Source organism: Somniosus microcephalus, chromosome 30 (genome assembly GCF_052327205.1).
Source record: "Somniosus microcephalus isolate GS21.2 chromosome 30, FLI_Smic_1.0, whole genome shotgun sequence".
Taxonomy (NCBI): domain Eukaryota; kingdom Metazoa; phylum Chordata; class Chondrichthyes; order Squaliformes; family Somniosidae; genus Somniosus; species Somniosus microcephalus.
The window spans coordinates 8352182-8375950 of NC_141016.1; the positions used below are offsets into that span (position 1 = coordinate 8352182).

Here is a 23769-nt window from a genome sequence, read left to right on the forward strand (position 1 = left end):
GGTTAAACGAAAGTTTCCTGTACTTGGATATGCACCTGAAGTGCCGTAACCTGCAAGGCTACGGACCAAGAGCTGGAAAGTGGGATTAGGGTGGATAGTTCTTTGTCGGCCGGCACGGACAAGATGGGCCGAATGGCCTCCTTCTGTGCTGTAAATTTCTATGATAACTGAAGCGCAGATCAATGACCCGGGCGTGCGTAGGGGTGTCAATGCAATAGAATGGGAGCATAATGGTTATGTTGCTGGACTAATGATCTGGAGACGAGAGTTCAAATCCCACGGCAGCCAGTATCAGTAATGGTGACCATGAAACTACTGGATTGTCGTAAAAACCCATCTGGTTCACTAATGTCCTTTAGGGAAGGAAATCTGCCGCCCTTACCCAGTCTGGCCTGTGTGACTCTAGACCCATAGCAATGTGGTTGACTCTTAACTGCCCTCTGAAAGGGCCCAGCAATCCACTTAAGTTATACCAAACCGCTACAAAGAAGTATCACCACACGGACTGCAGCGGTTCAAGGCGGCGGCTCGCCACCGCCTTCGCGAGGGCAATTAGGAATGGGCAATAAACGCTGACCTTGCCAGCGCCGCCCACATCCCCGTGAACGAATAAAAAAAAGTCGACCACAAAGTGGAAGCACAACTTTAGCAGTGATCCAATAGAGTGGCGATAGAAAGCAACATTAACCAACGAGATGTGCTCATCCTCTGTGTTATGAAACCCAGTCCAAAGCCGAGGCTACCCTTGCAGGCTAAAGCACGACGTTTCACTGCCTTGCCCTTGGGATGCAGCCAACAGCCGCTGGTCTGCAAAGTGGAATGAGAGCGGAGGCAAACCATTTTGTTACAGAATTAGTGAACGCAACGAATTTTAAAAAAATCACAAGTCCTTAAAGTGAGTCACGTCACAGCAGCCAGGGCAGTGCCGTAACCAGAGCTTACGAATAATTTCAGCCACATGCCATTAAAGGGGGGCCAAAGGAATTGCTCCCGTTTCTTTACGCACTTTTCTAATTGCAGCTATCGGAGCTAATTTAAAGGTAGTGAGTGACACGTACCAGGTTTACAGATCATACAATGCATAAGGGCGGAATATCTGTGATGAGCGGATGCTGATGTAGGAACGCAGTGGGGAAAAAAAAGCCCAAATCAAAACCCCCCACTGTCCGTCCAACCCCTCCCCCGCCCCCCCCCAGGACAGACTCCGACAGACTCCAGTTGTTTTCCATGATCATATTCTCAGGGGAAAAGTCAAGGTCTGGAGTGGTTTTAACTGACAAAAATGTGGCTCGCTGACATCATTTCTCACCATCGGAGCTAAGCAGAAGCAGATTTCCAGGCACAACAAGCACTTTATCAAATTTAGGAGAGGCAAGCAGATGACATAAACGGCATTTCTGTTACCCACATGCACTGGGGACGGCAATAGGAAACAGGGAGCCCAGCCAGGAAATCTGCCACAGAGGCCGCGATTGTACAAGTTTATGAAACCCCCACTCTTGCTCACATTTACCTAGCGTCGAAGCAGTCGCCGTCTCCACAAAGTGGGGCCCCTTAATATCTGCAACGTCAGCCTGCGCCTGTGGGGGGGAAAGGAAGCAAAGACCGGCACTGCACAAAGATGTACGGCGGCGTATCGACGCAAATGGAGATCGCACTCAACCATTTTTTTTTTGCAGCACGATGCACCAAGGTACAAGAGCAAAATGCTCTCGGGGGGGGGGGGGGGGGGGGGGGAGGGACACGCAAAGGATAGACTGACAAATAATAGCCAGACTGCTAAGCAGGAAGGTTTTGGGAAGCCGCAGCTCATCTTTCCAGAGTCAGCAGGCTGGGTTGGAAAAGACGGCAGAGTTGGCTGGAGAGGAGATCAGATCAGATTCAGGCTCGGCTGGGGGGTGGGTCCTACAGGCAAATACAGAGCCTGGTTTGTCGATCGCTGTCGAAGCACACGGCTGAAGCACGCCACATGGGCGAGGGGCACCTAGGGTCCCAGCAGAACGCAGCTTCTTGAGCAGAGGAGAAAAATTAACGAGAGGACAAATGTGTGCGCGCACAGTTTTTGGTCTCCTTATCGGAGGAAGGATACACTTGCCTTGGAGGCGCTGCAACGAAGGTTCACTAGATTGATCCCTGGGATGGGAGGGTTGTCCTATGAGGAGAAATTGTGTAGAATGGGCCGATACTCTCTGGAGTTTAGAATAATGAGAGGTGATCTCATTGAAACATATAAGATTCTGAGAGGGATTGACAGGGTAGATTCCGAGAGGTTGTTTTCCCCTGGCTGAAGAGTCTCAAACTAGGGGGCATAGTCTCAGGATAAGGGGTCGGCCATTTAAGAATGAGATGAGGAGGAATTTCTTCACTCAGAGGGTTGTGAATCTTTGGAATTCTCTACCGCAAAGGACTGTGGATGCTGAATCGTTGAGTATATTCAAGGCCGAGATAGAAAGATTTTTGGACTCAAGGGGAATCAAGAGATACGGGGATCGGGTGGGAAAGTGGAGTTGAGGTCGAAGATCAGCCATGATCTTACTGAATGGCGGAGCAGGCTCGAGGGGCCGAATGGCCTACTCCCTAATTCTTACAGCTTATTGTTTTCAGATGTGAAGTACACTGGTCGGGGGTAGCCCACACACAAGCGAGAGCTCGGAGATGGCCCTGCCTCTCCTGAGGGAAGGTCCCTAATCCAAGGTGCACACCATAAAACAGGCTGAACCAATTGCCCAGCTAAAGGAAGACCCAGACGCGCAGGAAAACCACAGCATGAATACCCGCAAGAATATTTAGCAAGAGGAATGTTAGAATTCAGAGGGCTTGCCTTTGTGCTGGCGACGCCAATCTCAGGCCCAGCGTTGATGTGGACACCACAGTCTGTCTCCCGAGAGATGGAGCTGCCGACTGTGTTTGTAATGCCCACAGTCAGGGCCCCCCGCTCCTTGCAGTACCTCAGTGCCATCAGAGTGTCGGCCGTTTCCCCTGGAGACAAACAAACAAATGGGAAGAGGGCGTCAATCGAATCGCAATTAAACCTTGCCTCGGTTTTTCACAGAACGCTTGCAGTCTGCATCATGGGCTACTGATTTAGTGGCATTATTAATCGGTCCAATTCTGATTTTTTTTATTACCATGCTGGGACTTGGCTGCAACTCTATCCATTTTTCCATCTGGAGTATTACGTTAGTTTTGGGCACCGAACCTCAGGAAAGTTAAATTGGCCTTGAAAGTGGTGCAGCGCAGATCGGATCCGTCAGAATGAAAGCAGGGCTTAAAGGGTTAAATTATGAGGGCAGGTCGCATAAACTTGACTTTTATTTCCTTGCGCTTTGAAGGTTGAATGGTGATCTAATCAAGGTAATTAAAATGATTAAGGGATTTGATATGGGTAAACAGGGGGGAAACTACTTCCTCTTGCATGAGAGTTCAGAACAAGGGGGTATCGCCTTAAATTTAGAGCTAGGGGTGATGTCAGGAAGCGGAAATCTGGAAATCTCTTTCCCCCCCCCCCCCCCCCAAATGCTGTTAGGTCTGCCGGGGGGGGGGGGAAAGAGGGAGAGAGGGGGGGTCAATTGAAAATTTCAAAACCGAGATTGCTAGATTTTTGTTAGGCAAAGAGATTAAAGGCGACGGAGGCAAGGTGGGTGGATGGAGTTAAGATACAGATCAGCCATGATCGAACTGAATGGCGGAACAGGCTCGAGGGGCTGAATGGCCTCCTCGTGTTCCTACGCGGTGTGCCGAGTAATGCTTAACGCAATCGGTCTAAATAATTGTGTGCGCTAGTGGAACCGAGACGTTAGCACATTTATTCCACACGGATTGATGCCTCTGTTGAAATACAGGACATGGGGGAATTTAATCGGAATATGTTGTGCACTTGTACGCTGATCTTCACACAGCATAATTCATATTTCTTAATAAGCTACTCTGCCAAATTCCCTGCAACTTATATTTCAAGGGCAGGGATTGTCAACACTTTTAAAAGTTGATCCTTGCCAACAACATCGACATCATGTTCCTCGGTCACTGCTGCCTCCCATGATTGGCTAACGCCAGTGTTCCCAGCCTTCTCCAAACATCCCCAATCGTGATCCGGGTCAAAATGCTTCAGTTGAATCCCTGATTGTAGTGGAGTTTAGCACTAAATTTCCTTCTTGCACAAAAAACTAAAGTTCCCCCCCCTCCGCACCCCCCCAGTTCGTCCAGATTTGGATGTAAAGTGCTCCACGTGCACAGAGACGTGTCTCGGTTAAACATTATGTACACCACCCAACATCTGCAGGCCCCAGTGAGCGGACAACCCATTCCTGGGCTTCTGCCAACAACACACAAACCGGCCATGAGGGAGGGAGGGAGGGAGCGTCGGGTGACTGTTTCCATCCCCGCCTATCCCAATTTTCCATCCTCCCTTTGGGAAAATGCCTGCCTTCCATCTGGTACCACTCCCAAGGCTTCCCAGGTCAGACTGGGAATTAAGCGAGTGGAGGAGGTGTACAGACTCAAATCCAAACGTACCCTTCCATAGTGCTTAAAATTAACCTGGCAGAGGATTTTACCAACAGGCCCACTTAAAACATTCAGAGACGTGGCTGCGCGACTGAGCTTATAGAATAACTTACATAGTACTTCTAATTTAGGGGAAAAAGTGAACAAGAATGGTTCTTTGCACAGGAATTTGCGGTTTGTATCTTAATGAAGTTTGCATTTTGAAGTACCTGACTGGCTGAGGAAGAAGCAGACATCATCTCTAAAGACGGGAGTGTTTCGGTCCAGAAAGTCACTCGCAAGTTCAACCATGACGGGCAATTCTGTAAGTTCTTCCAGCACCTGTCGAGTCTGAAAACCCACAGACAAACATAGTAAGTAGTCGAGTTTCTGTATTAAATAAATACTTCCTGTGTTGTTCTGGCAGCTGGGTGGGGGGCGAAGCGCAGTTCCGAGTGCTTGGGCAGGAGGCCACTCAAATCCACCTGAGCAGTTCCCTCGGCTCTCAATCAGTCTCAACAAGCGGCGTACAAAAAGAAAACTGGAGACCGACCCGCATTTATATTGTGCCTCAGCACATAGTCTTTTTTCTAGAGAAACAAGTGATATTGACAGAGGGGTGACCTGATAGAGGGCTTTAAGATTATGAAAAGGTTCGATTGGGTAGACGTAGAGAAGGTGTTTCCACTTGTGGGCGAGACCAGAACTAGGGGCCATAAATAGAATCATAGAAGATAGGAGCAGGAGTAGGCCATTCGGCCCCTCGAGCCGCTCCGCCATTCAATGAGATCATGGCTGATCATCCAAATTCAGTACCCTGTCCCTGCCTTCTCCCCATATCCCTTGATCCCTTTAGCCTTAAGAAACATACAGGAAACTTTCTGGTATCCGGCACTGACGGGACCGAGCTGGTGCCGTCCCATCAAAACTGCCGTAGAATCCAGCGCTAATGTTAAAACATACGGAGCTTTTGAGCTCCGTGTGAATCAACAAACCCTGTCGCTTAGCAACAGCTTCAAAACAGTCGGCCGCAGCTTAAAAGCGTCTCTGTAGCTAAGCAACAGGTTCAGCTAGACCTTGTAGAGCCTGACTGGAAAAAAAAAGCAACGAGAAGTAAAAAAAACTTATAGGAAACGGCTCCTGAATTTTGCCGGTAGATAGAGCTTTCCGGACATTTAACCTCCGGTTAAACGAAAGTTTCCTGTATCTAACTCCTTCTTGAATATATTTAATGAATTGGCCACCACTGCCTTCTGTGGTAGAGAATTCCACAGGTTCACCACTCTCTGGGTGAAGAAATTCTTCCTCATCTCTGTCCCAAATGGCTTGCCCCTTATCCTTAGACTGTGAGAGAGTCAGTATAAGAGAGTCAGTAATAAATCCAATAGGGAGTTCAGGAGAAACTTCTTTACCCAGTGAGTGGCGAGAATGTGGAACTCGCCACCACAGGGAGTGGTTGAGGCGAATAGCATCGGTGCATTAATGAGGAGGCCAGATAAGCGCATGAGGGAGAAAGGAATAGAAGGATGAGGGGTGGGAGGAGGCTAGTGAGGAGCATAAACACCAGCATGGAACTGTTGTGCCGAATGGCCTGTTTCTGGGCTGTACATAATTTGTAATACAAAATGAATTACATTTGGCATGCGGCAGCTGTTCTGTGCCAGCAATGTCTCACAAACAGCAACTAACTGAATGACCAGTTAAATCAGGTTCATTCCTGGGTGCTATTTGCTGAGGGACAAATGCTGGCCAGAGCATCAGAAGCAGTGACATGGGATCTGCAACTGTGCAGAAGGATCTTTTACAGCCACCTGAACAGGCAGCTAGGGCCTCAGGTTAACCACTCATCTGAAAAGCGTCAGCCTGGATTATGTGCTCAAGTCCTGGGTTGGGGCTTCAACCCACAACCTTCTGACTCAGTGCTACCACAGAGCCGCACTGACACCAATGTGGATCTATTCAGAAATAAGTGATACACTGGGAGGGCACCTTTGACTGCAAACCTCTTTTAAGACCATAAGAAATAGGAGGAGTAGGCCATTCGGCCCTTCGAGCCTGCTCCGCCGTTCAATAAGATCATGGCTGATCTTCTACCTGAACTCCACCTTCCCGCACTATCCCCGTATCCCTTAGTATCCAAAAATCTATCGATCTCTGTCTTGAATAGACAGAACGACCGAGCCTCCACAGCTCTGTTGACTTTGTTTAGCTGAGCACATGCCAAAAGCAGAAACGTTTTCAGTCAGCCCTCCTGGGGAGGTGTCTGTCTGTGTGTTTTCAGGCAAGCTTGTGTCAGCCCGGCTGTGCTGAGAGCCAGACACCTGGAGGCAAGGTAGCTGCTGGACTGGACCCCATCAGATTAGCTTTTTTAGCAGATTCGCATTACTCCTTTAAGGTAATCATTATTTATATTTTGACGCACAGATTTTCCTCCTGGGTGTCTCCCCCAAAGGGAATGGAAGTGCTGACTGCAGCACGGGTGGGTAACTGAGTAATCAGATATAGCTCCAGGGGGCAAAATGTGCCCCAGGGAGCGGGCGCGCAGAGATCGTATGCACCACCCCTGCCCCACAAAGGCACGGTTGAAGAGACACGCTTCTAATGAGTCCTTTGAAAGAAGGGAGAGAGGGGCAAGCAAGGCGTAGTGGCTTTGGGAAAGAGACCACAAGAGCGAGGAGCAATGACTAAAGGGGTGGATTGGAGGCAAGCGGGAGATGAGCAGTAATCTCGAGTCGGAGGCCGAGGCTGGGACATGCCGCTGAGGAGGATCACTACAATGGGGCAAGACCACGGAAGGAAACGAACAAGGACCTTGAACAATAGCAAAATACTGCGGATGCTGGAAATCCGAAATAACAACAGAAAATGCTGGAAATACTCAGCAGGCCAGGCAGCATCGGCGGAGAGAGAGAAAAACCAGAGTTAACGTTTCAGGTCTGGGACCCTTCATCAGAACTGGAAAAAGCTGGAGATGTAACAAATATTGAGCAGGTGCAGAGAGAGGGGCGGGGGGGGGGGGGGGGGGGAGGAGGAAGGAATTGTGCTTTTGTAAGAGGCAGGAAAGATAAAATATTGCAAATGGGAATGGCAAAAATCATACAGCATGAAAAATGGGGGCAGGGATTGTCTGAAATTGTTGAACTCGACGTCGAGTCCAGCAGGCTGTAAAGTGCCTAATCGAAAGATGAGATGCTGTTCCTCGAACTTACGTTGAGCTTCATTGGAACAATGCAATAAGTCGAGGACAGAGAGATCAGAGTGGGAGTGAAGCGGAGAATGAAAGTGACAGAAGACCGGAAGCTCAGGGTCACCCTTACGGACTGAACGGAGGACCTTGAAGTTGCCTTGACTGAGGGGGTGACGAGGACAACGTCGATGGCTATGTGCAGGGTTTTATGAGAGAGAGGGAGAGGGAGAGAGAACTTGACTCGGAAAGCTCTGGATTAACTGGCGTCAGAGTGGAGGATAATGACAGTGCTCAAGGAATCAATTTTCAAGATGATGAAGGACGGATTAAATAAATGCACATTAATGTCAAACAAACAGACGTGACATTACTGGAAAAACTGCACGTTTCCTCATCGTGGGCTTTACTGCACCATCACTCTGGGGCCGATTCTGAGCTGTGATCAGGCACCATGTTAAATGCAAGTTCTTTCTTTACAGCAATAATATGGTCAAATTGCACCGCACCCACCCCAGTGGGACCCATGACCTGCCTGCTCCACATGGCTCAGCAATGTAGCAGGTTGTCCAGCGGGGGAACTGTTATTGTGCTGTATGCTGCAACCTGCAGCGAGCGAGATTAATCGTCTACGAACTGAGACCAGGGCAGCAAAACCTTTTTCTTTTTCCTTTTTAAAAACACCGCCCCTAAAACGTGATGGTGTCATACCTTCCAAGAATGTATAATTTATGCTAATAAACAATATAAATAAACCTACAGCAACACCAGCATGGAAACTTGTCCCACAGGCAATGAGAATCAAACGTCTGCATCTCAGAATCTCCTTGATGTGATCCTGTAAGCCGCCGAGAATCACTGTGAAAGGAGAAACACTCGTCACTCACTGTTGCAGGAACTTCAGGCACAATTACAAGCATTATCCCAAAATCACATCACGGTCAAAGACGGGAAAAGGCCATTTGGCCCATTGAGCCTGTGGCTGCTCGTTTCAACTCACCCAGCCAGGCATCCAACTGCATCATAGAATAGAGCCACAGAATGGTTACAGCACGGACGGAGGTCATTCAGCCCGTCGAGCCCGTGCCGGCTCTCTGCAAGAGCACTTTAGCTAGTCCCACTCCCCCCGCCCTTTCCCCGTAGCCCTGCAAATCTTTTTCCTTCAGCTACTTCTCCAACTCCCTTTTGAAAGCCTCGATTGAATCTGCCTCCACCACCCTTTCAGGCAGTGCATTCCAGATCCTAACCACTCGCTGCGTAAAAAAGTTTTTCCTCATGTTGCCTTTGGTTCTTCTGCCAATCACCTTAAATCTGTGTCCTCTGGTTCTCGACCCTTCCGCCAACGGGAACAGTTTCTCTCTCTCTACTCTGTCTAGACCGCTCATGATTTTGAACACCTCTATCAAATCTCCTCTCGCCCTTCTCTGCCCAAAGGAGAACAACCCCAGCTTCTCCAGTCTAACCACATAACTGAAGCCCCTCATCCCCGGAACCATTCTGGTAAATCTTTTCTGCACCCTCTCCATGGCCTTCACATCCTTCCTAAAGGATGTAAAGGCCATCTTCATCTGCCCCAACATATTTGAGGCAACTGGCTGGTAGAGAATTCCAAATGCTTGCCATCATTGGAATGAAGATTATTTTTTTGAGATCCATTTGAAATTTACTCATCAGTGATTTAAAATTCTGTCTTATTCTACGGGTCTGACTGATATTCTGGGCTCACCTTATCTACTTGATCAGGTCCGTCTCTACCCCACCCGCCCCCCTTAACCTTCTTCACCCTGCATCGCACAGCTTAAACTTTTCAAAACTTTCCTTGTGGCTCGTCCTCGTTACATTTGGGATCAGTCTTGTTGCTGTTCCCTGAACCCTGTGCAATACGTAGGTCAATCAGCATCTGAAAGTGAAAGGCAGCTTGTTCTGCCCCCTTTTGTTTTGGCCAGTCCTTTGAAAGGGCTTTTTCTATGATGATGCAAGATGCAATGAAGGATCCCACCCAAAACATTAACCTTTCCTCTTTTCAGATGCTGACTATCTTCAGCATTTTTGTTTTTATTTCACGTTTGCAGTTTTTCTCTTTATCACTACCATCCTATATTAAATTGAGGGAGCAGGACCGGAGCAAACACATTCAAAGTAGCAACAGGCAAACTTAGGATTGATATCAGCAAGTGCTTCACAGAAACAGTGATCGACACTTGGAATGGACTATCAGATACATTATACAAACTAGGGCTGTATTCCCTTGAATTTAGAAGATTAAGGGCTGATTTGATCAATGTTTTCAAGATATTAAAAGGGAACTGATAGGGTAGAGAGAAACTATTTCTGCTTGTTGGGGAGTCTGGGACTAGGGGCAGAGTCTGAAAATTAGAGCCAGGTCTTTCAGGAGTGAAATTCGGAAACTCTTCTACACACAAAGGGTGGTAGAAGTTTGGAACTCTCTTCTGCAAACGGCAGTTGATGCTAGATCAATTGTTAATTTTAAATCAGAGATTGATAGCTTTCTGTTAACCAAAGGTATCAAGGGATATGGGGCAAAGGCGGGTATATGGAGTTAGGTCGCAGATCAGCCATGATTTCACTGAATGGTGGAACAGGCTCGAGGGGCTGAATGGCCTCCCCCTGTTCCGATGTCTCCAGTGGTCGAGATGAAAACCCTAGATTTAAGAAAAAATTGGATGCTACAATGGGTGGCTATGAGGGTCTTTCTGAAGTGATGAATTAGGCTTGATGGTCTTTCATGTCCATACTTACTTGGAGACAGTCTGTATGTGTCACTACTAATCTTGCTGAGAACATGAAAGTAATCTTTAAGGATGGGACACCCCCCACCCGCCCGGTACTTTGTACAAACTGGATCAGCACTCTGTGCGGTGTCAAACCGAAGCCATGCGAGACCTATTTCAATTCAGTTTTGTCAGCAACAGGACAGCTTCCGTGAAATGGAGTCGACACATCAGTTAACGGCTCTGTGACAATAACCAAACTATCCTTCACGCCTTGAGCCGTGGCTCAGTGGGCAGCACTCGCGTCGCTGAGTGAGAAGGTCGTGGGTTCGAGTCCCATTCCAGAAACTTGAGCACAAAAATCTAGGCTGACACTCCCAGTGCAGTGCTGAGGGAGCGCTGCACTGTCGGAGGTGCCGTCTTTCGGATGAGACATTAAACCGAGGCCCCGTCTGCTCTCTCAGGTGGACGTAAAAGATCCCATGGCACTATTTCGAAGAGGAACAGGGGAGCTATCCCCGGTGTCTTGGCTAATATTTATCCCTCAATCAACATAACAAAAAAAAAAAGAATTATCAGGTAATTATCACATGGCTGTTTGTGGGAGCTTGCTGTGCGCAAATTGGCTGCCGCATTTCCTACATTAAAACAGTTAATACACTTCAAAAAGTACTTAACTGGCTGTAAATTGCTTTGGGATGTCCTGAGGTCGTGAAAGATGCTATATAAATGCAAGACTATATTTCTTGCAGCATTCAAGCTTTATGAAGCTTTTTTAAAATATATAAAAATTTAACCTATATCTATTTTGAAGACACAGAAATCACTGATGCATTGAGCATGTATCAAAGAATTCTCAATCAAAGCACATTTCTTTCTTAAACAAGGATTGCCATAAGAGCGTGCTGTGATTGTTATAAAAGTGCACGTGCGCTACAACTTTAGCACCATGCTTAAACAGCACATGCTTCATAAAGTTGTTTAAATCCAGAGCCAAATCCCGTTCCAATTCCAAAGAGAAGTGATGCGAGATTCCCTGGAGGTGGGAGTCTCAAATGGTTTCTGTTTGTCACTACAGAGTGCTACTCCAGTGTGCAGTCCAATGAGGTGCACAAAGTACAGGGAGGGGGGTCCCACGTTTAATGATTAGATACATGGGGGGGAAAATTGGGTATCGCCCATTTTGGGGTGCTAATATCGGCCGGGCGCAAAGTTTAGCGCCGGGCGCTAATTATCGCCCCTAGAGGTGATTTGAGCGTTAAATCAGGCACTAACGTCAGGGAGCGAGGCACTACCTCAGAACGCTATCGAAGCTCGGGCTATGTCCGTTATCATGGAAGCCAGCCAGACTGGCGCCGTCCAGTTCTTAAAGGGGAGGGGCCATCTTGCTGGCCAGCCACAACCTGCTCATTGCAGCCTTCAATATCGACCTGGAGAGACCTCGAAAGTAATTGTGTTGGAAGCACTAATGGATAGGCCCAGAGAAAGAGCTCAGTGCTGAGGACCAAAACTCCTTAGGACAGCGTTAAATCTCTCCAGACGTCTCTCTCCCGCTCAACCTGTGTGTACCAAAAATTTTGCCGACATGAAAAGGCAGGAAACGCCCGCCTTTAAATAGCTCTCCCCAGCCACTTCCCGACTTGAAAACGTTCCCCTCTACCGGTCGTTCCTTGCGACAGGTGCCAAGTCAGGGGGCTCGACTCAATATCCGGTCCGGGGCGTTGCACGCTCGACCGACGTCACGATCTGCAGGTGCAGGAGACTGCGTCGGTAGTGTTTTGCACCGCCGCAAGGCGACTGGCCAATTTTGCGAGTGGCGCTAAAATCACCGCGCTCGGGCGCTAAGTTCCTAGCGCCCCGTTAGCACCCCCCCCGGAGGCACTAACCAACCGAATTTTTCCGCCATGTCAGCAAGACGAGTAGAGGCACATACAGACCGTCTCCAAATGGCATGTCTAATCCATGAGTATCTCTTGCATGGGGATTTTTTTTTTTTTTTTTTTTTTTTTTTTTTAAATCGCTGTACAGACCCTTGATGAAACTCATCACAGTTTAGAGCCTTAAGTATTTCCTAATACAGGAAACTTTGGTTTATCCAGAGGTTATATGTCCGGAATACTCGATCTAACGGCAAAAATCAGGAGCCGTTTTCTATGTTTTTTTAGTTCTCGTTGCTTTTTTTCCCCCCAGTCAAGCACTGCAAGGTCTGTAGCTATAGCAACAGCTTCAGCTACAGACGCTTGCAGCTGCAGCCGACTGTTTTGAAGCTGTTGCTAAGCAACAGGGTTTGTTGATTCACACGGAGCTTCTCAGTTCCGTATGTTTAAACATTAACTCTGGTATGTCCGGCACTTTTGATGTTACGGCACCAGCTCAGCCCCGTCAGTGCCGGATATCAGAAAGTTTCCTGTAATGGCAGCGTGAGCTATCGAAGGTATCAGCAGCCCATAAAACAAAATTTAAAAATAAACCGGAAAGGGTGACAGAAATGTTGACTTTGAACGACAAGGCCAATGAATCCAGCAAGGCAATTCAAACAGAAGTGTGCAGTTTACTACTTCACAACACTTGTCAATTATGAACTGTACAATGAGCAAAGCTGGCACTTAGAATCATAGAATGGTTTCACAGCACAGGAGGCCATTCGGCCCGTCGAGCCCGTGCCGGCTCTCTGCAAGAGCACTTCAGCTAGTCCCACTCCCCCGCCCTTTCCCCGTAGCCCGGCAAATGTTTTCCCCTTCAGGTACTTATCCAATTCCCTTTTGTAAGCCACAGAACCATTTATGTTCACCTTGTGTAGCAAATGCAAGATCGACCTTCGACAAGATACTTTCCTTCTCTCCTGCAAAGGCAAGTATAATCCGGTAACGGACGCGCACCTGCAGTGTTCAGGGGAGCGGAGAGGAGAACAGGTAGATCGACAAGACTCTAGCTGTATGCTCAGAGACATGGACCATGTACAGCAGGCACCTCAAAGCACTGGAGAGGTACCACCAACGCTGCCTCCGCAAGATCCTGCAAATCCATTGGCAGGATAGGCGCACCAACGTCGGTGTTTTTGCTCAGGCCAACATCCCCAGCATCGAAGCTTTGACCACGCTCGATCAGCTCCGATGGACGGGTCACATCGTCCGCATGCCCGATTCGAGACTCCCAAAACAAGCGCTCTACTCGGAGCTCCGACACGGCAAGAGAGCCCCAGGTGGGCAGAGGAAACGCTCAAAGCCTCCTTGAAAAAGTGCAACATCCCCACCGACACCTGGGAATCCCTGGCCCAAGACCGCACAAACTGGAGGAGAAGCATCCGGGAAGGTGCCGAACACCTCGAGTCTCTTCGCCGGGAGCAAGTGGAAGCCAAGCGCAAACAGCGGAAGGAGCGCACGTCAACCCAAGCACCCCACCCACCCGCCCCTTCAACCACCGTCTGCCCCACCTGTGACAGAGACTGTAGGTCCCGCATTGGACTCATCAGTCACCTGAGAACTCATTTTTAGTGCGGAAGCAAGTCATCCTCGGTTCCGAGGGACTGCCGAAGGAGGTCTCGGTATACATGAACAATCAGACAGGGAAATCGCACAGTGAAGTATGAACTGAAACAGCACTAGCAATGCCACTCTTCACCCTTGTTACCTGTATAGTCATCAAAGTTGATTCTTCCTCTCATTGTGTTCAGCACAGACTCAGGCTGTTCAAAGATTTCCTTCTGCATGAACGAGCTGAAGTTGCCTGTAAATAAAAGTGGGGGGGGGGGGGGGAAGATGAGACACAAATTAGGATGTTATAGTATCACCAATGCACTCAAGGAGAGGGTTGAGCGATGCACTGCTCAATATGACTTGGTACGTATTCAGTCCTTCAGGATCAGCAGTTCTAGAGCTGGCGACACCACATGCACAGAATCCAGGCTTGGTATCAAAGGTGAATGTCTGTTTTTATATAAAAGGACTGGGAGGATTAGAAGCCTATAATGAGTCACTACTTGAAGTGTCTCAGTGAGTAGCACTCTAGCTTCTGAGTCAGAAGATCGTGGGTTCAAGTTCCACTCCACAGACTTGTGCACAAAATCTAGGCCGACACTTCCGTGCAGTACTGAGAGAGTGCGGCACTGTTGGAGGTGCCGTTAAACCAAGGTTCCAACTGCTCTCTCAGTTGGATGTGAAAGATCCCATGGCACTATCTCGAAGAAGAGCAAGGGGGAGTTCTCCCCAGTATCCTGGGCCAATATTTATCCCTCAATCAACATCACTAAAAAAAAATTGCTGGTCATCATCACATTGCTGTTTGTGGGAGCTCGCTGTGCGCAAATTGGCTGCCGCGTTTCCCACATTACAACAGTGACTACACTTCAAAAAGTGCTTCATTAGCTGTGAAGCGCTTTGGGACGTCTTGAGGTCGTGAAAGGCGCTATATAAATGCAAGTTTTTTTTTAAAACTGAACCTCAAAATGCCCTGGTGGCTTCCCTGGGATTTTTCCACTAAATTTAGTCCCAGATGACAGGACCTCAACTTGCACGTCACACCGCAGCCTCTTGCTCCGTTTGAAACTGCTGTAACCCAAGTAAAAAGCTGAAGCCTGCTTGTATAAAAAAATAAAGAGTACATCCAAAAGTGATCACTCATGAATAATAAACTGCTTGTGTGACAGCGACGACACTCGAGTCGGAAACTGCTTTCTGTGGAGCTCCATACCCTGATGGACATTCTCCACATAACATCACCACCTCTCGCATAAAGCTCCCAATTCAATGAATGGTTATGCAGTCCTCAAGATTGGACAATTGAATAGATTTGATCGTGTAGGTACAAAGAGTTTATGCCAACAAACCCGGCCAAACGGAAACCCAATTACTGTAGTGCCAAAGGAAAACATAGCTTCGGTGCGCTTTTGATGTTCTTCCCTTTTTATGCATCAGAAAAATTACTGAAATTAAATTTGGCAAAAACTTGTAAATTTTGAAATGGCAAAGATGGTATCACTTTTCATCAGTACACATGGAATTTATTACAGTAACAATCAAGCACACAGGGACTGGCTGACTGAGGCAGTTGCATGATTGCTCTTCACCCTCTAGACCTGGGATCAACTCCAAAAGGAATGATGGAATAAAAGCCGCCTCACTCTGCCAGCTCTAAAGGCTCTGCAGGAAAATAATTCGACCCATCTCAAATTAAGTTACTGGAGGGTACAGCCAAAATATGTAATTCCACATAGACCATTTTTTAAATTCATTCACGGGATGTGGGCGTCACTGGCAAGGCCGGCATTTATTGCCCATCCCTAGTTGCTCTTGAGAAGGTGGTGGTGAGCCGCCTTCTTGAACCGCTGCAGTCCGTGTGGTGAAGGTGCTCCCATGGTGCTGTTAGGGAGGGAGTTCCAGGATTTTGACCCAGTGACGATGAAGGAACGGCGATATATTTCCAAGTCAGGATGGTGTGTGACTTGGAGGGGAATTTGGAGGTGGTGGTGTTCCCATGCGCCTGCTGCCCTTGTACTTCTAGGCGGAAGAGGTCGCGGGTTTGGGAGGGGCTGTCGAAGAAGCCTTGGCGAGTTGCTGCAATGCATCTTGTAGATGGTACACACTGCAGCCACGGTGCGCCGGTGGTGGAGGGAGTGGATGTTTAAGGTGGTGGATGGGGTGCCAATCAAGCGGGTTGCTTTGTCCTGGATGGTGTCGAGCTTTTTGAGTGTTGTTGGAGATGCACTCATCCAGGCAAGTGGAGAGTATTCCATCACACTCCTTACTTGCGCCTTGTAGATGGTGGAAAGGCTTTGGGGAGTCAGGAGGCGAGACACTCGCCACAGAATACCTAGCCTTGTATTTATATGGCCCCTTTAATGTAGTAAAATGTCCCAAGGCGCTTCACAGGAGAATTAAAAGACAAAACAATTTGACACCGAGCCACATAAGGAGAAATTAGGGCAGGTGACCAAAAGCTTGGTCAAAGAGGTAGGTTTTAAGGAGCGACTTAAAGGAGAAAAGAGAGGTAGCGAGGCGGAGAGGTTTAGATAGGAACAGGAGCTAAGCTCTGGAATTCCCTATGTTGTTTAACAATGTTCTGTAATGAGTGTTCATCTATTTCTTGTCTCTTTTCAGGCGTGGGGCCCTCTACTGATAGGCGTGCGAAGTGAGCACAGACTCTCCACCGACCACATCCCTGTACTGTACCGCTCAGGTAAAGGACCTTCATGGCCTTCTGTCGGATGTGAAGAGAGAGAGAGAGCGCGAGAGAGGCGAGCACAAGAACACATACCAACTCAAGTCTTGGCTTTTCCCAGGTGCTGTTCATCACTCGGCATAAGCGGAGTATGATCAGCATCACTAAATGACTTCACACGAAAGCATTTGGTCACGCTATCTGGCAAGACAGCATCATGGAGCTGCAAACATTGTCTACGTTTAACAGCACCCCATTTATCCTGTCACATTAACTGAGCTACAATCTGCTGGTGCCACAATGACTCCTGCTGAGTCCCAGCTTACAGGAATATTGCAGGTTGAGTCGCCCCAGGCCACTCTTGTTCGTCTGAGAGATTACTGCTGTCGGGGAAAGATTAAACAGGCTGCGGCGTTTTTCTTCAGAAAGAGTAGACTTAGAGGAGACCTGATAAAGGTCTTTAAAATTATGAACAGTTTGGACAGGGTAGATGTGGAGAGAATGTTTCTACTTGCAGGAGAATCCAACACGAGGGGCCGTAAATACAAGTTAGTCACTAATAAATCCAATAGGGAAATAAGGAGAAATGTCTTTACTCAGAGTGGTTAGAATGTGGAACTCACTACCACTGGAAGTGGTTGAGGCAAATAGCTTAGATGCTGTCAAGAGGAAACTGGACGAGTACATGAGAGAAAAGGGAAGAAAGATATGCTGAGAGGCTGAGATGAGGCAGATGGAATGGGAGGAGACTCGCGTGAAATAGAAGACAGACAGACTTGCATTCATATAGCACCTTTCATGACTACCGGACGTCCCAAAGCGCTTTACAGCCAATGAAGTACTTTTGAAGTGGAGTCACTGTTGTCATGTGGGAAACGCGGCAGCCAATTTGCGCACAGCAAGCTCCCACAAACAGCAATGTGATAATGATCAGATCATGTTTTAGTGATGTTGGTTGAGGGATAAATTTTGGCCCCAGGACACCGGGGAGAACTCCCCCTGCTCTTCTTCGAAATAGTGCCGTGGGATCTTTTACGTCCACCTGAGGGGGCAGACGGGGCCTCGGTTTAACGTCTCATCCGAAAGACGGATAAACACCAGCAGAGACTAGTTGGGCCGAATGGCCTGTTTCTCTGCTGTGTATTCTATGCAATCTCCTGACTGTCAAGAAACAGAATAACATTGGCAGAGGCTGGAGAGTACATTTCACTCCTCCGCTTCTTGGTCACGTAATCGCGCTTCAAAAAAATACAATGGCAATCTAACTCCCCGGAACGCAGGTTCGTGCCCGCCCCACTGCCCTCGTACCTTTCATGATCTGCTGCAGCTCCAGCTGAAGGGTCTGGATGGCGCGGGCTGGGTGGTCCCCGGCTCTGCGTTTGATCCGGTGAATGGAGAGATGTCCGTCCACTACGGCTGCCACGTCATCGTCCTCCAGGAAGATCACTCGGTTGGTGTGTTCAATTACAGCGCTGTTGGGACATGAGCACCACCACAGGTTACAACACAGGGTTACGACCGGGCGGCACAACCTCAGTCTCTTGCTTGCGACCTCAGCAGGCGCCCCCAAACGCCCCCCCCCCCCCCCCCCCGACTTCTGTAGACTTGCTATTCTCTGCCTGGAAACCCACACAGATGCGATCCAGATCCTTTTATTTCCACTCCAGATACCGTTAGACTTTAATCAGAGGAAAACACAACAACTTGTATTTATATAGCGCCTTTAACCAAGGCGCTGCACAGGAGTATTTTAAGACAAAGAATTTGACACCGAGCCACGTATGGATAAATTAGGGCAGGTGACCAAAAGCTTGGTCAAAGAGGGAGGTTTTAAAGAGCGTCTTAAAGGAGGAAAGAGGTAGTGAGGCGGAGAGGTTTAGGCAGGGAATTCCAGAGCTTAGGGCCCAGGCAGCAGAAGGCACAGCCGCCAATGGTTGAGCGATTATAATCAGGGATGCTCAAGAGGGCAGAATTAGAGGAGCGCAGATATCTCGGGGGGTTGTGGGGCTGAAGGAGATTACAGAGATAGGGAAGGGACGAGGCCATGGAGGGATTTGAAAACAAGGATGAGAATTTTGAAATCGAGGCGCTGCTTAACCGGGAGCCAATGTAGGTCAGCGAGCACAGGGGGTGATGGGTGAACGGGACTTGGTGCGAGTTAGGACACGGGGGCAGCCGAGTTTTGGATGACCTCAAGTTTACGTAGGGCGGGACGTGGGAGGCCGGCCAGGAGTGCGTTGGAATAGTCCGGTCCAGAGGTAACAAAGGCATGGATGAGGGTTTCAGCAGAGGATGAGCACAAATCCCATTATAACCTCCGGCTGCCTCGGTCCACTGCACTTTGCGGAACCACAGATCTGCCCATCGAGAGCCAATGGCTCTGTATCTCCAGCTGTGCTGCGCACAACGCGGAAGAGCTTGAAGCTTCTGCCGATCGGGTAATTGGGACAATCTGGCTCACCTGGCATCCGATGCGAAGTAGTACTCGACGGCTTTTTCCTCCAGTGGAAACAGGCAGGTGGTGCTGTCGGCACGAGGGAGGCTGCAGTTGCCCTTATCCTTGCCTGTTGGATCCAGAACACGAGAATCAATGCACAGGCACAGAATAAATGACCTGAACCTGCCACCATGTAGAAAACCTGATCCCTGCTATCGCCCCACCTGCAACATTCCTCTGGGAATTTTCAAGAATTGACTGCATCACTCCGCTCGTCAAAACAGATGAAAACATTTGAATGGTTTCCACTCCCCCCCCCCCCCCCCCCACGGCCTTCTTTGCTGCTTGCACCCTGGTCCAAGGCCTCTGCCGACGGTGCTCTGAATCGAGCGGCCAAAGGGCTCACAACCGCTGTCCGCGGATTTCCAGCTCTCCTTCCTGGGGGGAGAGAAGTGCCCGAACTCTGCAGAGTTGAGAATTCAACGCGCGAGGAGAATCGTAGGCAGGGTGGGCTGCGGGGCTGTTACCTATCGAGAAGGCACAGACTGTCTGACCTCATTGCATTTTCAGAGAGAGATCGAAACACAATGAACTCGGTGAGAGACCCAGGTTCCAGAGGTGAAAGGGGCACGAGATTCACCCTTTGACAGACTCCAATCATATTTCAGAAGCAAATTTTCAAATTAAGTATATTTATTCCAAACTTCCGCTAGCTTAAGCAAGACCCCTAGCGCCTGTGCGCTTCGTCATTTCCACTTCAAAATTTTTGACGGCTAAAAATTGGAAAGGAATTCATTTTTTTTTGCATTTGATGGGGAAAAAGGAAATCTGAAACAAGAGGAAGGGCTGGAAATGCAACGTCAACCTCCGGCAGGGACAAGACAAAGACATTGCAGTGACACAGCACCTCACCGTGTCTCCGAAGGGCCCTTCACATGCAATGAATTACTCCAAACTGCGGCGGCTGTCGTCTCGGCAAACGCAGCAACCATTTTGTGCCCACGGTCCCACCAATAGCAATGACTAGATTAAATGCTTTTAAATGTTGCTGGCTGAGGACAGAAGTGGCAAGGACTTTAAATAATGCCACTGCATCTTTAACATCCAGCTGAATAGCCAGACCAGGGCAGGGACGACTTTGGAGATCTGACGTAAAATCCTGCAAAACCCAAGTGTTGGAGGTGGATCAAAAAAGTATTTCTATCAACTTAGCATGCTTGGCTCCAAGCCGGAGATGGAATGGCTTACATAGAAACATAGAAGATAGGAGCAGGAGTAGGCCATTCGGCCCCTCGAGCCTGTTCTGCCATTCAATGAGATCATGGCTGATCATCCAAACTCAGTACCCTGTCCCTGCTTTCTCCCCATACCCCTTGATCCCTTTAGCCTTAAGAAATATATCTTAACTCCTTCTTGAATATATTTAATGAACTGCCACTACTGCCTTCTGTGGTAGAGAATTCCACAGGTTCACCAATCTGGGTGAAGAAATTCCTCCTCATTTCTGTCCTAAATGGCTTACCCCTTATCCTTAGACTGTGACCCCTGGTTCTGGACTCCCCCGCCATTGGGAACATCCTTCCTGCATCTAGTCTGTCCAGTCCTGTTAGAATTTTATCAGTTTCAATGAGATCCCCTCTCATTCTTCTAAACTCCAGCGAATACAAGCCCAATCGACCCAATCTCTCCTCATACATCATTCCTGCCATCTCAGGTATCAGCCTGGTGAATCTTCGCTGCACTCCCTCCATGGCAAGAACATCCTTCCTCAGATAAGGCAACCAAAACTGCACACAATACTCAAGGTGTGGTCTCACCAAGGCCCTGTACAACTGCAGCAAGACATCCTTGTTCCTGTACTCACTATGGACATGAACACATAATCTAGGTTGACATTTCAGTGAAGTCCTGAGCAATGTCCTCGCTAATTTTTTTGGGTGCGCGACCCATTCAAATTACCGCGCACGTGTAGTTTTTCCCATCATGACGCCACTGAGCGGCCTGCGCCGGACCTGCAGATCGCGGCGCAGTTTAATGGGAACATTGGTCCGGAGGGATTGCTGCATCGTCTGAGGTAGTGTCTTTTGAATGAGATATACTGAGCCCCGTTTGCCTGCTTGGGTGAACGTAAACCGCTCTTGCAATCCTATTCTAAGAGCAGGGAGTTCTCCTGGTGCCTTTGCCAACATTCCTCCCTCAACCAACAACACCACCAAAAACAGATTAACTGGTTAGTCCGCTCATTGCCGCTTGCGGGATCTTGCCGTGTGCAAATTGGCTGCCGTGTCTGCCGACACATCAAGTGACTTCACTTCACAATCATGGGCGGTGAAGTGCTTTGGAACATCCAGAGGATGTGATCGTGCGCTTTAATAATGCAAATATATTTGTTCCTTCTCTGGGTCACTTGTTTCACTTCCGAAGGTGCAGTTAATCACCTGGGGGAGCGCAATAAACATCACTTGGAGCAAATTTTTACTTTCAGTACAGTAATTGGTTGAAGGATTAGAGGGGAGTTGAGGAGAACTTTTTCACCCAGAGGGTGGCGGGGGTCTGGAACTCACTGCCTGAAAGGGTGGTATAGGCAGAAACCCTCATCGCATTTAAAAAGTACTCGGATATGCACCTGAAGTGCCGTAACCTACAGGGCTACGGACCAAGAGCTGGAAAGTGGGATGAGGCTGGATAGCTCTTTGTCGGCCGGCACAGACACGAACGGCCTCCTTCTGTGCCATAAACCTCTATGATTCCATGCAGGTTCATGTGTCGGATGCATAATCAGGATTTTAGATATGCTTCCAATGATACGCCTGCATGATTCGCAATGACAAAAAACACACAATCACGCTGTCTGCTGTTAATTTTAATGGACAGAAAACCGGGAATAATGCCTGTTGCCAACATTCACTCCCGGCACGTGACGTTCTGCATTGGAAGCGCTAAAGACGGAAGTTCACCCTTATATTCTCCAAAGTTAAAAATACATTTCAGTGAATAAACTGTAATAGGTGACCTGAGGTTAAAGGGGAACGAAGCATAGATTTTAATGTTAGGGTCAACCAAGCATGTGGGCATTGTACTGCCGTAAACTGCCATGACTCCCCTGATGCCCATCACAGAAGAGAGAGTGCTGATGCGAGTTTCCACCATGGCAGTAGGAAGACAAAAATCCCAGTCTCTCCAGGTTTTTCCAGTTACTTGCAAATAAGCCCCAGAGATTGAAAAGAAGAAAGACATGCAGAATTCTGTTCATTGAAGATAAGCCTGATATTTCCTTTTTAATTATACTGGCAACAAGAGTTTGGTGCTGCTTTCCAGATGAGCCACTTCACAAGGGGAGGAACACGAAACTGGGGGGGGGGGGGGGGTCACAGACTGCCGAACCAAGTCAAGCAGTTTTTGGGGAGGGGGGAGGCAATTTGAAAAAGGCAGTCAAGTGTGACACTGAAGTGTGACAGACAAGATTTGTATGCTGGATGTATGTTTTTTATAATTAGAGAGATTATATAAGGGATGCATACAGTACAGGAAACTCTCGATTTACCGGCACCTAAATAACCAGAAATCTCTGTTAACCGGCAAAATTCAGAGTAGGCTCAGGTAAGTTTTACTTCATATTAGTGGCCGTTCCTGGATCTGTGGCTGTGTAACTGGGGTTCCTGCACCTGTTGCTAAGCAACAGGGACGCCTGGATCTTGTGGCCGGGGTTCCTGCACCTGTTGCTAAGCAACAGGGGCGCCTGGATCTTGTGGCCGGGGTGCCTGCACCTGTTGCTAAGCAACAGGGACGCCTGGATCTTGTGGCCGGGGTGCCTGCACCTGTTGCTAAGCAACAGGGAAGCCTGGATCTATTGCTGTGTACGGGGCTCTCGTGCCTTTTACTAAACTTCTCTGTAATCCGGACTTTTTGATAAACCGGCACCACGCCGGTCCCGGATTAAAAAAAGAGCTTCCTGTATACTGTTTATACAAGATAAATATGCAAAGCCTCTGGAGAAATTGTAAATCCATATCCCTCCAACAGGAAACGGGGCAGGACAATCTCTACTTACAGGAAAGCAATGGTGACCATCGATTGACCATTTAACACTTAATTCCAATGGTCAACTTTCACAGGGTTCCAAATCACGGCATGAAACAAAACATGAAAGCTGAACTTGGGTTGGGTAACTGAAAGGATAGTGTGTAGGCCAATTTGGACATCCAGTTATAAAAAAAAAAGCCAAAAAAGTGCAGGTGCTGGGGGTCTGAAATGAAAAGAGCAAATGCTGGAAACACTCCGCAGGTCAGGCAAATAAATATAGGGCAGCCTGAGTTGCTGAGTGTTTCCCAGTGGGTTTCCCCCCCCCCCCATTCTTCTATTCGTCATGCAGACCCCTGTGCTGAAGGAATCACACTGGAAAGCAGCACACCCATTACCGACATGCCCCCTGAACCCTCCACATCGATTGCCAGGTTTCACACCACTCCAAGGGACAGGATAAGGCAAGGCGTAAAAGCTCAACTAAGGTTCAAATACTCGACCGAAACCTTTGCTTTTGGATTCCGTAGACTGGGCATCCATCTTACAATCAGCTGGAAGTGTAAAGTTAAAAAAAAGTAAAATACTACCGGCAACAAGACCACTGAATGAAATAGGCATCTTAAATTTTTTGCAAGCGAGTACATTGCAACGGCTCAGGTGCTGCTAAGCAGGCCATGAGCGTGAAGCTCCAATGTTGAGGCAGGCTCGGCATTGCATTCTTCATGTCTGTTTGGCCCGATTAGGTAAAGCAC

General features: G+C 48.3%; 1 protein-coding gene across 2 annotated transcripts in view; it reads right to left on the reverse strand.

The window, feature by feature from the left end:
- LOC147097906 (glutamine--fructose-6-phosphate aminotransferase [isomerizing] 1) overlaps positions 1 to 23769 on the reverse strand; it is a 117181-nt gene that overhangs the window by 45434 nt on the left and 47978 nt on the right. Inside the window, exons 9-15 of one of the 2 annotated variants that reach the window (XM_085970961.1) lie at positions 23524 to 23568; positions 19019 to 19121; positions 17866 to 18029; positions 14032 to 14127; positions 8430 to 8527; positions 4716 to 4836; positions 2822 to 2979 (exon numbers count right to left, since the gene is read on the reverse strand). In XM_085970961.1, coding sequence (XP_085827087.1) covers positions 2822 to 2979; positions 4716 to 4836; positions 8430 to 8527; positions 14032 to 14127; positions 17866 to 18029; positions 19019 to 19121; positions 23524 to 23568 — 785 coding nt within the window. The remainder of the gene's footprint in view (positions 1 to 2821; positions 2980 to 4715; positions 4837 to 8429; positions 8528 to 14031; positions 14128 to 17865; positions 18030 to 19018; positions 19122 to 23523; positions 23569 to 23769) is intronic. The other variant, XM_085970962.1, reaches the window with a different exon arrangement.